This window comes from Enhydra lutris, unplaced genomic scaffold (genome assembly GCF_002288905.1).
Source record: "Enhydra lutris kenyoni isolate GAN:26980312 unplaced genomic scaffold, ASM228890v2 scaffoldscaffold116, whole genome shotgun sequence".
Lineage (NCBI taxonomy): Eukaryota > Metazoa > Chordata > Mammalia > Carnivora > Mustelidae > Enhydra > Enhydra lutris.
The window spans coordinates 944,893-960,409 of NW_019154200.1; the positions used below are offsets into that span (position 1 = coordinate 944,893).

The 15,517-nt window shown below is 42.0% G+C and overlaps 1 protein-coding gene across 1 annotated transcript; it reads right to left on the minus strand.

Annotated features, from left to right (window-relative positions):
• Positions 1–1,510: 1,510 nt before the first annotated feature.
• On the minus strand, positions 1,511–3,490 carry LOC111139762 (cationic amino acid transporter 3-like). Its single transcript, XM_022492126.1, has 2 exons — positions 3,476–3,490; positions 1,511–3,256 (listed from the first exon to the last, which is right to left on the minus strand). The coding sequence occupies exons 1-2, from the start codon at positions 3,488–3,490 to the stop codon at positions 1,511–1,513; spliced, it is 1,761 nt and encodes a 586-aa protein (XP_022347834.1).
• Positions 3,491–15,517: the final 12,027 nt, after the last annotated feature.

The window sequence follows — 15,517 nt, forward strand, 5'->3', positions numbered from 1 at the left end:
ATCCTCATCTCTGTGCCAGCCACAAGTGGTCATCCTCCACTCTAAATTCACAAGACACTTTATTTGTATGTTACTAATGATAACACTTTCTACTTTCTGTTACTCTACGCCGTACCTTTTGTATTAGAATATAAGCTCCTCAAGGGCAGAAGTCCTATTTCATCTTTTTTTTTTTTGTCTTTTCTGGTTTCTTTCTTTCTTTCTCTTTTTGTTGAAGTGTAGTTGATATACAGTGTTGTCATATTACTCTCAGGTGTACAATATGATGATTTAGCAATTCCACACATTTCTCAGAGCTCATCAAGATAAGTGTACTCTTATATTCTTCATTCCCTTTATCTATTTCACCCATCCCCTTACCCCAACCACCTTGGCAACCTCCAGTTTGTTCCTTGTGTTGAAGAGTATGTTTTTTTTTTGTCTCTCTTTTTAGTTCGTTAGTTTTATTTTCTATATAAGAGTGAAGTCATATATTTGCCTTTCTCAGTCTGACATTTCACTTAATGTATACCCTCTATGTCTATCTGTATTGTTATAAATGGTAACATTTCATTCTCTTTTATAGCTAAGTAGTATTCCATTGTGTATGTGTGTGTGTACGCACATACTACAACATCTTCTTTATCCTTTCATCTGTTAATGGACGCTTGGGTTCCTTCCATATCCAATTGTAAATAATGCTGCAATAAATATAAGGGTGCATATGTCTTTTTGAATTCATGTAAGCACTTCTTCACAGCAAAGGAAATCATCAACAAAATAAAAAGTTCACCTATTGAATGGGAGAAGATATTGGCAAATAATACCAATAAGGGGTTAATATCCAAAAGACATAAAGAACTTACACACACACAAGAAAAACAAATCCAATTTTAAAATGGGCAGAAGACCTAAATATTTTTCCAAAGAAGACAAACAGATGGCCAACAGACATATGAAAAGATATTCAGCATCACTAAAGTTCAGGGAAATGTAAATTAAAACTACAATGAAATATCACTTTACACTGGTCAGAATATCTACATCTAAAAGGACAAAAAGTGTTAGAGAGTATGTGGAGAAAAGGAACCCATGTGTACTCTTCTTGGGACTGTAAATCAGTGCAACCACTGTGTAAACGGTATCGAGATTCCTCAAAATATTAAAAATAGAATTACCATATGATCCACTATTCCCACAACTGGATATTTATCCAAAGAAAACAAAAACATTTTTTCTACCTTATTTTAATAATAATTCTTTTTAAAGCCAGCAAGCAGCTACAGACACAACTGAAAGGAGACAGAAAAAAAGGGGGGAAGGAAGATTAAAGACACATCCTTCATACACAATGAATACAGAGCTCTATTAGCATTCTCCCACCAACATGCCATAGGAGGCGTAGTTTTACATGTGCCCAGGAGTACTCTCTGTTATTGTGCAGAGGACCAGACAGCATTCGGGATGATGATGTCAAATCAAATATGTATTGGCACTGCTCAATTCAAGGTCTAGAGTTTGGGCCCTTACTTCAGTGGTGCTGTGCAACCAGGCTGTGCTGGATTCCATACATGAAGTAGATAACAAACCCAATCAGCATCCAGACACCAACTGGGGCCCAGGTGACAGCTGACATCTGCATCATAAGGCAAACATTCATAAAGATGCTCAAGAGTGGGAGGAGAGGCAGAGCAGGGACCTTAAAGTGAAGGGTAGTGGAGCTCTGTGGCTGTCTCCAGATGACCCCAGTGATCCCAGTGATGAGCACCAGGAGCAGCACAACCAGTGTGATTGGCCCTGGGTCTCCAGAAATCAGACCTGGCCAGTGGGCCAGCACCAGGCAGAGGAGAGTCAGCAGCAGAACTAGCAGTGAGGAGCAAACATAGACAACCCGGCCAGAGAGTGGAGTGGGGGTGGGGCTGCCTGGAAAAAATAGTCCTTGTAGAGTCAGCTTCTCTACTGCAGGTGCAGTCCCCTTCTGCACCTGTGTTTGATTTTCCTCATTCTCCTCCTGCATTTGCACTTCATTTTCTCTCTTCTTCTTCTCAGGCTGATACCTGATGATGAGAACACAAAAAGCCATCAGGGAGTAAGCTATCTGGGTCCCAATTGACATGAGGTGCAGAAGATCAGCAAGTCTCAAGAAGAATGCCATGATTGCTGCAATAATGCCAAAGATCACAGTGGCCATGACGAGCATGTAGGTGCCAGTATGGATTCTGGCAAGGACAGGGAACAGGAGGCCATCCTCTGCCATGACATATATCAACTGACCAATGGGGAACATATAACCCAAGAGGCTGACAGAAAGACTACAGAGGAATACCAAAGCTACAGCATAGTAGGCAGGGGCCCAGCCAATATGGAGAAAAGCCTCAGGCAAGGTGCTCCCAGGTCGAATCTGGTAGTAAGGAACCCTAAGTGTAAGGGCTGCAGAGACACCAAAATACACCAAAACACAGATGAGCAGTGACATCACAATGCCCATGGGGATGGAACGCTGGTGGTTCTGGGCTTCTTCAACTCTGCTAACAATGTTATCAAAACCTATAAATGCACAGAAACAGGTAGCTGATCCATGAAGAATCCCTGCAAAGCCAAAAGGTACAAATCCTCCAGAGCCCAGAGGGCCCAAGCTAGAGGCGCCATTGAGTTCATCCTTTCTGTAGTCTACTTCTGTGAGCTTCCAGTTGTGCAGGTCCCCCTTAATGAAGCCAGAGATGATGACAAAACTGAGAATCAGAAGTCTCATCAACATGGCCACTTTGGTTAACAGCATCGACTCCCTAAACCTCAAAGTCAATAATCCAATGAGCAAAAACACAAGGCCCACAATAAAGAATCCTAGAATCTTTGCAAGGACCGGGGGAGAATGCAATAAGATGCTTTCATTCAGGGCCCAAGAGATCTGGTACCCAAACATGTTGTCAAAAGCTGAAATCCAGGCAAAGACCATATTGGATGTACCAGCAACATAGGAGAAGATGAGATTCCAGCCAGTGATGAAGGCCCAGATTTCACCTACAGTGACATAGGCGTAGAGATATGCAGAGCCAGGATGGGGAATCCGGGCACTAAGCTCTGCATAGCACAGTCCAGCCAACAATGAAGTTAGGCCAGCCACCATAAAGCAGATCACAATGGATGGTCTGGCTTGATTACCGGCCACCTCACCAACCAGGATATACACACCTACACCCATTGTGAGGTTCACACCCAGGGCCACTAAATCCACAGTGTTCAGGCTTCTGTCAGTGGCAGTCTTAGTCACATCTTTCTTTTTTTTTTTTTAAAGATTTTATTTATTTATTTGTCAGTGAGAGAGAGAGAGAGAGCGAGCACAGGCAGACAGAGTGGCAGGCAGAGGCAGAGGGAGGAGCAGGTTCCCCACAGAACAAGGAGCCCGATGTGGGACTCGATCCCAGGACGCTGGGATCATGACCTGAGCCGAAGGCAGCTGCTTAACCAACTGAGCCACCCAGGCGTCCCTAGTCACATCTTTCTCTAGCATTCGTCTGCGTACCAGCTTTTGACCAAATATGTGAAGTGTCTGACACAGCCTTCTAGCTGGAATTGAAGAGGATTCCATATCAGAGAGCTGTAGCAAGTGCAGGTTGCTGAGTGTCTCAGATCAGGTTCGGTGAGGCTGAGTTAAGTGGAGCTGGGTTGAGGCTGCCGAGTTCCATTGCTCAGGCTGCTGCTTCGTATTTTTCTTATATGTGCTGTCGCTCCATACGCCTAAGTAAACAATAAATATTTACTGAACAATGGCGTTCAACCAGTGCTCAGAAGTCACATGTCACCTGTTGCAGCCCAAGTATCACAGAAACTAACACTAAAAGACATCAAAGAAAAATCAACTGGCAGAGCACCTGGGTGGCTCAGGCATTAAGTGTCTGCCTTCAGCTCAGGTCATGATTCTGGGTCCTGGGATCGAGCCCCACATTGGGCTCCCTGCTCAGCAAGGAGCCTGCTTCTCCCTCTAGCACCCTCCCTGCTTGTTTTTCCCACTCTTGCTGTCTCTCTGTCAAATAAAAAAACAAAATCTTTAAAAAAAAAAGAAAAAGAAAAATCAACTGACTTTCCCCCAGAAATAAAAATCAACTGACTTTCCCCCCACATTCTCCTGTTGTGCACACCACAGGACATAATCCTATTTGAGTTCATCTAAGTCATGTAGGTTCATGTACTAATTAAGCTATAAGACACAACAGGGCATGAATATACTATGCAGTTATTCATATACAAGATATGCGTGGTACTTGAGCATGAGTTATGACACATTAATTCAGATGAGTGGACCTTGTTACAATTACAGAATCATTTTTAAAATATCATCTAAGGTTAGAATACAAATATTGGTCCACTGGTCTTAAAACCCTTACCCCAGGTCCCCTGGGTGGCTCAGTTCGTTAATCATCTGCCTTCGGCTCCAGTCGTGATCCCGGGGTCCTAGGATTGAGTCCGGCATCAGGCTCCCTGCTTGGTGGGGAGTCTGTTTCCCCCTCTGCCTCTCTCTCTCTCTCTNCTCTCTCTCTCTCTCTATCTCTCATGAATGAGTGAATGAATGAATGAATAAATGAATAATAAAATTTTTAAGGAAAGAAAACAAACCCTTACCCCAACATCAGCTGGGCAAGGGTCAGGTGGCACTTTGCCACCCCTTTCTCCTCATTCTGCATCATCATTTAGCTGTACTGATGGCCAAGAATGTATAGTCTTCCCCTTCCCTTTATCCACTTGGCCCACAGGGGTGCTGTGAACAGAGAGGAAGAGGGAGAAAGGGGCAGGACCTTCATAACCACCTGCAAGAAGGAGAGGACCAGGCTATCTGGGAAGGAAATACTGGAGAAATGGTGGTAGCAGCCAACCCAGCATCCAGGACTGAGATGGGAGAGGAGCCAGGAAGGTAGTTTTATGAATTCCAAAATTCAGTACATCTCACCCAAATCATCCAGGCAAAATTCACTATAATTTTCATGTCCTCAGCCATGAGAGTGTGATCCAAAGGGAGAAAAATAAGTCATCTAGCTCAGAATAACATGACCAAAACAATTCCTTTGTTTCCTCCTTCTGGGTTCCAGGAGAGAAGGTGAATTCACTTCTTTAGACAGTCTCCTCACTAGCCACATTGTGCTCTATACACACCCTGTGATCTCAGCTGCCAGGGTCCTGGAGAATCTGCCCTGCTCTGTGAGCTTGTATTAAAACACTCACTTGTAACTCCCTATTAATTTTTCAGATGGAGTTATTTTTAACTCATTCAAAACATGCTCTCAGTATGCCAAATATATTTTCTTAATGAAGGAGCTGGCATGAGGGTCCTTCTTCCCCCTACTCTCCTGCTACATTCAAATGGTTTCCTCCTCGGGGGAGAAAGTGTCAGGCGTAATAAATCACAGCCAAGCCCCACAAAGGAGTAGTGAAGAATGCAGAAAAGAAAGACACGCAGCCCACACTATCCTCCCTACTCATGCTTTGGTTTGAGAGAATTTTAGGAAATATTGTTAGAGGTTTTTAAAGATAGAAAGATCAAGTCAAAATTGAGAAGTCATCTCTATAGTGATCAAAGGGACCCCTTGAGTTATGGGTCAGACCTTCTGTCTATAAATCCATCTATCCAGACTCCTTATTTGCCACTTACCAGCTCCAATGTTATGATTTACCAACAATAATTTGTGAGAGATAAGGAGAGCCAATTCTTCACTCATGGAACCTGTCTATATTAATAAATGTTATTGAGGTGTCCCCCACCAGCCCCCAGGCTTCAAACTCTTCAATGGTTCCCCAATACCTTTCCTTCATAGTCCCTCCTTCCTTCAAAATCTGACTTGAGCTAATTTCTCTAGCCTCATCCCCTCCCCAGTTCCTGCTCCAGCTGCAAATTTCTACACTCACCCTGTTCCCTTGCCTTTAATCACATTTTGTCCCCTTCATGTAGCCAAACCTCACTTCTCTTTCAGTTCTCAGCTTAGAAGTTACTTCCCCAGAAATCTCCTCTGACCCTTATGTTGCCCTTCCAATGTGCTCTCATAGCACCTGGCTTCCCCCATGTGCCATTGATACTAAGATATCTAAATTCCAGGCCAGCTGCCTGTCTCCTCCATCAGACTGATGTAGATGCTCATAAGTATTTGTTAACCAAATGACCACACTGAGAAGAGAAACCCAAAAGAGCACACAATCTAGAATTCATGTCTACTTGAGTTTGAAATACATACTTTGTAGCCAAGCAGCTTTTATAATACTGGCTCAGGTAAAGATATGGATGGTATCACCTTCCTTGAAGAAGCCAATCAAAATGAAAAATTTGAATGGAAAACCTTGACTACACATCATTCATGGCAGCTATAAGCCACACATAAGTGATAAAGAATTGCTTCCTTTTGAGGACACTTGTTTTAAAAATATGAGAATGTCTTGGGTTATAGGCAACTAATAACTCATACCCAGTTAGAGAAACTTTATGTTCAGGCCCTATAATCCAGGCAGGATGTCCTAAGGCAGAGGTTCTCACTTTGGGGGACAGAGGGAGGCATAATGAAGACACCTGGGGACATTTTCAAACTTCAGATCCTCTCTCTAGGAGATTCTTGTCCACTAGCCCTATACTTCCCATGACTGCTCTAAACCACACAAGAGACAAGAAATTGTCCTCAAGTTCAAGGGGAAGAGATTCTAGAAGTTTTCTTTACAGAAAGGCAGCACAGTTGAGTCGTTAGGAATAAGGTTCTTCAGGTAGACTGTTCAGGTTCAAACAGCACCTCAACCTCCCATCTGGTGACTCTGGACAAATTAGTTCTCTTCTTGGGGCTTTAGTTTCCACAATAGTTGAATAGTCAAGTAAATACCACCTAGGATAGTTGTGAGGAGTAAATGAAATGATGCCTGCAAAGTTTGTAGTTCAGTGCTTAGCAAACAATATGGACATAATATAACTTACCTAATATTTAATATTGAAATCTGATCCAAAGTCCCCAAAAGTTGATAATACTTAGTTTTTATAAATGTCTAGCTTCAAAATCATCCACTAAACAGTCAATCCTGTTAGTTAGCCCTCATGAGACAATGAAATTAGTATATTCCATATAATTTTCCCTAAAATTCAAAGGACTCTAACTGGATACCTTCAAACATGCTGGTCCTAAACACGTGAGGGTCCTAGGCTCACTGAGTTAGACCAGGAATCAAAGAATGCAAGGCTCAAATACAATGATGATGATGATGATGATGATGATAATGATGATGATGGTAATAGTCTCTTTGCCTGAAGATGCCTCGTCTTATTTCTGGAACAGGTAGTGCTGCGTACTATAGATGTAAGAACAATGAACACTATGGCAGAATTCTGCATGTGAGGTCCTGGCCCTTCCTCGTGACTACATGAACTCAGGAATTTGCTCACTATCTCTAAGCCTCGATCTCCTCATCCACCAGGGGCCTCACCTGACCTCCCTCATTGGATCAGCATGAGAATTCAGTGAGGAGATAAAAATCATCACACAGTTGGTGGGAATGTCACTGGGGCACCATCCTGAAGCACTATCCCAGTGGAATTAAGAACGCACACACCCTCCCATGATGTGCACACTCCAAAGAGACTCTCCTGAGTCCATAAGGAGCGTATGTGAGCACATTCATCACAGGATTGTTTGTGGTGGCAGGAAGTGGAAGCTGTGCCAGCGACTATTCCTAGAGGAATATATAAGTAAAATGGGCCATGTGTGCACGATGAAATGCTGCACTGCAGTAAGAGATAATGAAGCAGATTTACAGACAGCAATTTGGGTAGATCTCGGAAACTATGTTAGGTAGCAAAAGTAAAGATGGAATGAAGTGTATGGCACAATGCCTTTTCTTTTTTTTTAGATTTTACTTATTTATTTGAGAGAGAGCGTAAGAGTTGGGAGGGGCAGAGGGAGAGAGAGAAGTACACTTCCCACTGAGCAAAGAGCCCAGTGGACACTTGGGGCTCCATCCGAGGTCCCTGGGATCATGACCTGAGCTGAAGGCAGATGTCTTACACACTGAGTCACCCAGGCACCCCTAGCACAATGCCTTTTAAGACAACCAAAAAACATTGTATATTTGTCACGGATACACATATATATGTTAAAATGTCAGGACATACCTCTGTCCATTTTCTTCCACTGGTTTCCCTTTTTATTCAGACCAAAGCCGAAGTGTGTATTTACAATGACCTACAAAGTCCTACAGTATTTGTCATTCACCCTGATACCACTTAACCTTTGTTTCTCTCTCTTCCTACTCATTTCTCTCTAGGCACTGGCCTCCTAACCATTCTGGCCTCCTCACATACCGGGTAAGACCCTACTTCAGGGCCTTTGCACTGGCTGTCTTCTATAAATGCATCACTTCTGGCACAGATAGCCACATGGTTGCTCTCTTAACTGAATTTGGTGAATAGCAGGATTATTGGCATGGCCTTCCTGAATCATCACACACACAACTGCAATCTGCTCCTAACCACAGACAATAGACCTGATCCCCAGCCCTTCTTTTTTCCCCCTAGTATTTATCACTATTTAAGATACTGTATATTTTACTTATTTATTTCTTCATGATTTGTCTCACTGAAAAAGAATGTAAGTTCCAAGAAGCAGGGAGCTTTTTTTCCCCACTCTTTGCTCCTGGCTGTATTTCCCATACCTACAATTGTGCCTGACACATAATCATCACTGTATTTGTCGAATGGATGAGAATATCTAACTACACATAGAGAGCATGGACTGGAAGAGCATTTGTTAAATACATTAAAGCAAGTGTCTCCAGTGAGAAGAGGGAATGAGAATAGAGATAAGGATGAAGAGGAAAATAAAATGCACTAAAAAGGGGCCTGACCAGAAGTGATGGTGCAAACATGCCACGACTGATGGAGGGACCAACTCCACTCTGTGCACTGCAGGCTCAATATGGGAATTTTGGGAGATAATGTTGTGAATGGACCTGATACAGAGCCTGATAAATGGCAGACATTCTGTAGATTTAATGGGAAGGGGAACCGGAATCCTGTGATGGTCAAGATATGGAGAATACAAAGAAGGAATACCAGCCAGAAAGAGGGTTCAGAACAAGGGAAGATGGGGCACCCCTCCTGCTAGTTCCCTCTGAGCCCATTTCTCTTTTCCCAATTCCTCTTTCTCCATCGGGTCTTTCGACTGTCTTTGGAGGATCCTGTAGTTGGCACTAAGGATGCTTTTGCTGTGTTTCTCTCTCTGGGGAACCATCTCCAGCCATCTACCTCTCAACAAAGATACAACAGTGGTTCCTAACATTTGTTGAATCACAGACACCTCTGAGGATGGTCAACTCAGAAAAAAAAAAAGTCATACACTCTTCTGAAGTCCATCCATGGACCCTGAGCAGGAATCTCAGAGGAGGATCATCTGAATGTCAGAATCGGGGCGGGGTAGGGGTGCGGTAATGACTGATAATTGTTGTTTTCCTCAGCTGTGTTGTGCAGGATGGTCTTTGTGTTCTTACCACCTTTACTGAAGATGAGGGAAAGTGGGCCTACAGACGAAGTATGAAAATACTAGAGAAACGGCCCAAAGAACAAAACATCTGGGAATTAAATAATATTTCATGACTCCAACAGAAGCAGGCAGAACAAATTAAAAAGCAGACTTACAGAAAAGAAAGCAAAGCCATGATTGTGAATCCTGAGAGAGCCTACCACAAATCCAACTTATAACAACACAGAAAAACATTGTCCTTAAATGCCATGTTCAGAAATGCCCCATCTCTTTGCAATAATCGGTGATAATTTCAATAGGTTCTATTCAGTCCAGACTCTCTGACCTAGTGGTCATAGCCACATTCCAATTCTCTCCCTACCCTCAGGCTCACCTCCTTCCTGACTCAGCTCCTCACATCCTAACTTACCCTGCTTGTGAAGCCTTTGGCCTGGGTAATTTACCTGCTCTTCCAGGAATGCCCCCCTTACTCCTTTCTGGCTAGTCTTAACCATCTAGCTCTTCTCAACCATATTCTACAATATTTTCCCCTACTTCTAGAAAGGTTTTCCTAAGTCATCCTGACTAACCACAATCTCTAGCAATTACAACATGTAACTGATCCTCAGTTGAGTAATTTTCCCTTTCTGACTGCTGGTGTCCTGGGTATGTCACTTAAATTCAGGATCTATATACCTCCTCCTTCTGAATTCCACACTCTCATCCCCAACCCTCACTACTGTGGACAAGGATCTGTTCATAAAAGTAGCAAGCAACCCAAAGAAGCATTTAGGACAGAGAAAATGAATATACAGGTGTATCGACTGACCATATATCTTGAAATTCCTAGATGAGCATTATTTTGTTTTGTCCTATTTTGTGTGTGTGTGGTTTTTTTTTTTTTGTTTTGTTTTGTTTGTTTGTTTTGTTTGTTTCTTAAGAACAGAGAAAGGACCAAACAGAGGTGAAACAGGAGACTAAAACATGTACACCATGTATTTCAGGAGCATTTCCTGGGGAAGTTTCCTAATGGGGCCCTGGGTCTCTGAATCTCAGTTTCATTAGTAAATGGTCTCTCCCAAAGGAAGTGCTTGTTCAGGGGATGTGCTTAAAAAAATGCAGAGAGTATGCTGAATGAAATAAGTCAACAGAGAGAGTCAATTATCATATGGTTTCTCTTATTTGTGGAGCATAAGGAGTAACATGGAGGACATGGGGAGATGGAGATGAGAAGTGAGTTGGGGGAAATTGGTGGGGGGAGACCAACCATGAGAGACTGTGGACTCTGAGAAACAAACTGACGGTTTTGAAGGGAGGGAGTTGGGAGGGTGAGTGAGCCTGGTGGTGGGTATTACAGAGGGCACATATTGCATGGAGCACTGGGTGTGGTGCACAAACAATGAATTCTGGAACACTGAAAAGAAATTAAAAAAAATTTTTTAAAAATGCAGAAGGGGTCAGGGAACATGAAGCCAGCTTATATGAATTTTATAATGGCTGCTGCTCCCCCTCCCTCCTTCCTTCTCTCTGTGTTTCTCTGTCTCTGAGCTCCTTCCAAACTCCAAAACAAAAGTCCATTCCATGTTGCCCAGAAGAATACCTGAAGTCCAACAATCCATTCATAAAATTGCATGCGGTCTGTCTTTCCCAGCCAGCCTCACCCACTCTCTGTTGTCCTGGAGGTCATTGTGTTCACTCCTCCATCTTTAGCAAGGGTACTATCCTCACTTTGGACCTTTCCTTTTCAAAACATTTTTCCAAGGCACTAAGTTCCATGGCTACCTTGGTAGGGACTTAACACTCCTACTGTCAGGAAGTTGGCCTTGTAGCTTCTCCTGAATAGTTTCAAAGATAGTTTTGACACTAGCTGTTTTGCTAGAAGCTTTAGAAAGACTTGAGAGGGAGGTTAATGAGGCTATTCAATAATTAATTTCAGGTTCTCAAAGTTACAGAGAAGTGGACATTAAATGAAACACCTCCAGAGATTATAGAAATCCCTTTGTATCCAAGCACAGCTCTTTCCTGATTCCCAAAATATACAAATGCTCTTATTTTCCTTAAAACTTCAGACAATGAAGCTCCAGAACCAATCAAATCAGTGGCTCCCAAGCAAGTATAAAGTTTTTTGGTTAGCTGAGCTTCCCCAGAGTTTCTGAAGACCTAACTCAAGCATCCTTGAACCTCTGGTAGTGGGTAATCAGAAATACAAGAGTACAGGCTTTGAGTTCAGGGCGAGAGCTTGGAATAATAGTAAGTATGGTGCATGCATATGCCAGCACTTCCTTAGTGGAAACAGGTCAGAATACATATGAAAAGGTAAACAGAACAAAAGCCACCATGGGGCCCCTGGGTGACTCAGTCATTAAGTGTCTCCCTTCTGCTCAGATCATGATTCCAGGGTACTAGAATCAAGCCCCACATTGGGCTCCCTGCTGAGCGGGAAACCTGCTTTTCCCTCTCTCACTCCCCCTGCTTGTGTGTCCTCTCTCACTGTCTCTCTGTCAAATAAATAAATAAATAAATAAACTCTTTAAAAAATTAAAAAAAAAAAACCAAAATAACTGCTAAAGAAAAAAAGCCACCATGAAAACTGGGGCTGTGTATCTCATATCCAAGGGTAGAAAAAATTATCCAACAAAATCAAATAAAAAATGGAATCTTCACATTTTCTCTTTCTGTTTGCATCTTCTCTAGAAGTCTGTGTCCAATCAGGGTCATTTATTTATTCATTCAACAAATATATTGGCCCTATTTATTCAGTACAATAGATAAAGCAGCAAAAAACCCACAAAAATCCCTCCACTCAAGTTGCTTACATTCCTGCAGTAGGAAGCAAACAAAAAACAAAAAGAGTAATACAAATATATATTGTGCTAGATTTGCAGCTAGTGCTGTAGAGAAAATGAAAGTAAGAAAAGGTTAGGATGTGCTCAGAGTGGGTTTTGTGATTTTAAAATGTGTGGTTCAAGACAGCCTCATGCTCACACTCTTGTGCAGCCCTCATNCCATCCATCTCCAGAACATGTTCATCTTCCTCAGCTGAAGCTTTGTACTCATTAAAGAGTAACTCCCCATTCTTCCCTCCCCACAGCCCCTGACGTCCACCATTCTACTTCGTCTTTATGAATCTGACTACTCTAGGTGCCTTCTAAGTGAAATGCTATAATATGTCTATTTGTGACTGGCTTACTTCACTTAGCATAATGTTTTCAAGGTTCATCCATGTTGTAGCAGATGTCAGAATGTCCTTCCTGTCTAAGGATGAATAATATTACATTCTCTGTATGTCCTCCACCTTGTTTACCCATTTATCCACTGATAGGCATGTGGGTTGTTTCACCGATTAGCTATTGTGCAAAATACTGTTATGAATATGGGTGTACAAATATCTTATGGAGTCCTTGCTTTCAAATACTTGGAATATATATCCAGAAGTAGGATTGCTAGATCATATGAAAGAAGTATATTTAATTTTTTGAGAAATCACCATACTGTTTTCCACAGTGGCTGTACCATTTTACGTTCCCACCAGGAATGCACAAGCATCCCAATTTCTCCACATGCTCATCAACACTCATGTTCTTTTGTTATTGGTTTTGTTTTGTTTTGTTTTTGATAGCCGCCATTCTAATGGGTGTGAAGTGGTATTTGGCTGGTTTTGAGGAATAACAATGAGGTCTGTGGGGCCAAGACACAGTGAATGAGGGGGAAGCAGTAGGGGATGAGGTCAGAAAGGAAGCAGGAAGCCAGATCCTTCACTTAGGGTCTGAGAGTCACTGTGAGGACTTTGGCCATTACTTTTGGTATGATGGAAACCCTAAAAAAGTGATAGGTTCTCGTGTTGTCTATCAATTTTCATGTTCTTAGAGCTAGATATTGGGCTCTCAAACTAAGGAAAGGCCTCCTCCTGAGTTTGAAAATAGGGCATGGAGACGGGTTTTGCAGATCCTGTATGTATAGATATTGATGCTTCTGACAACACATTGAGGGCTGAACAAGCTGTGTGCTTCCATCTGTCTCCCTCTCCACACACCAAAGAAGAGATACCATATAGCTAGCCATGGGGGTGTGACATGATGAGTTGTTTTCACTGAAGCTGTTCGGTTTATGGATAAATTCTAGGCAGATTCACAGGTTGCCTCAAGTCATAGTCCCAACTCATTTCCCTTCTCTGTGGGCTCTTTGCACAAGTCCTGGGTTACTTTTAACCCTTCAAACATGTATAATAAAAATTGGGGTAAGATCTAAGAGAAGGCTGCTCTTCCTCCTCTCCTCAGAAAATTAATAAATCTAAGGGGCAGGGAAAGTCTTAGGTCATCCATCCATTGTGTTCATTCAATAAAAACTATGCACCTTCAAAATGTCAGTGCTAGTGCTTGATGCTACATACACAATGGGGAGGAAAAAGGCCTGTTCCCTGCCTACATGGCACTCATTGTTGTTAATATATTCTCATATAATATTCCTGCCAAATATATGTGAGCTGAAATCTAGTGATAAAAACAATCACTTTACAAAACAACTTCCTACATAAAGTTGACTTTCTATAAAACAACTGATCTATGCTGTTCAAAACTGTCAATGTCAAGAATGGCAGGTTGAGGGGCACCTGGGTGGCTCAGTGGGTTAAGCCTCTGCCTTCAGCTCAGGTCATGATCTCAGGGTTCTGGGATGGAGTCCCACATCTGGCTCTCTGCTCGGCAGGCAGCCTGCTTCCTCCTCTCTCTCTCTCTGCTTGCCTCTCTGCCTACTTGTGACCTCTCTCTGTGAAATAAATAAAATCTTAAAAAAAAAAAAAGAATGGCAGGTTGAGGATCTGTTGCAGATTAAAGGAGAATAAAGAGGACAATGAGATGCAATGCAGAGCCCTGGATTGCACCAGGATCAGGGAGAGATATTTTAGGATTAAAAAAATTGGAAAATTAACAAACTTTGAATATGGACCATATTTCATACCTATATGTTCACACAAACATTGGAGAGAGCAAACAAATATGGCAAAATATTAACAATCGATCAACCCTGTGGGGGGAAATGGGTATTAATTGTACTTTCTTACAACATTCAGAATTTTGATATTTTTCAAACTAAAAATGTAGTAGGAAAATAAGAATGTCCCATTTGTAAAGGTTATGGATTCTCCTTCCCTGAATTCTCTTTATAAACCAATAAGCCTGAACTCTAAGAGGCATTGGGGAACATGTGCAGAGGCTGGAGGCAGAGAAAAATAATATCTGGCAAATAGGGGGTACAAGGTATATATGCAAGACTTAGGGCTATGGACAGAGGGGTTAAAGAGAAAGAATTTGAAAAGTTGCAAGTAATGCACAGATGTGATTTCACTGAACCCAAATAACAACCCAATGAAATGAGTATTATTATTCCACTTACAGACTGAGAGGTTAGACAACTGTCCCAAGATCATACAGCTACTTTAAAGAAAAGATGGAATTTCAGCCTGGTTCCTTCTTACTTCAAAGACCATGTTCTTTCTCCTGTGGCACTCTACCTCCACGAAACATCAAGACTCTAGGGAATGACTATTAAAGGAGTTTTGAGCTAGTTCTTATCTTTCTTTCCAGGTAACCCTCTGCTGATGTTTTTCTTTACTTCCAAAATACATACTGATGTGCCAGAGCTGGAAGTCCTGGGACCATTAAGTCTGAAAGCTCTATCTAAACAGTGTCCTATTAAAATCCAAAACCTAATCTAGGGCCAAAATATCTCTGGACTATCTTTTTGTTTTTTAACTTAAATTCAATTATCCAACATGTAGTACATCATTAGTTTCAGACGTAAGATTCAATAATTTATCGGTTGTGTATAACACCCAGTGCCCATTACATCATGTACCCTCCTTAATGTCCACCACCCAATTACCCCATGCCCCCATCCACCTCCCCTCTAGCAATCCTCAGTTTATTTCCTATAGTTAAGTGTCTCTCATGGTTTTTCTCCCTCTCTGATTACTTCCCATTCAGTTTTCCCTCCCTTTCCTTAATGGTCCTCTGCACTGTTTCTTATATTCCACATATGAGTGAAACCATACAACAACTGTCTTT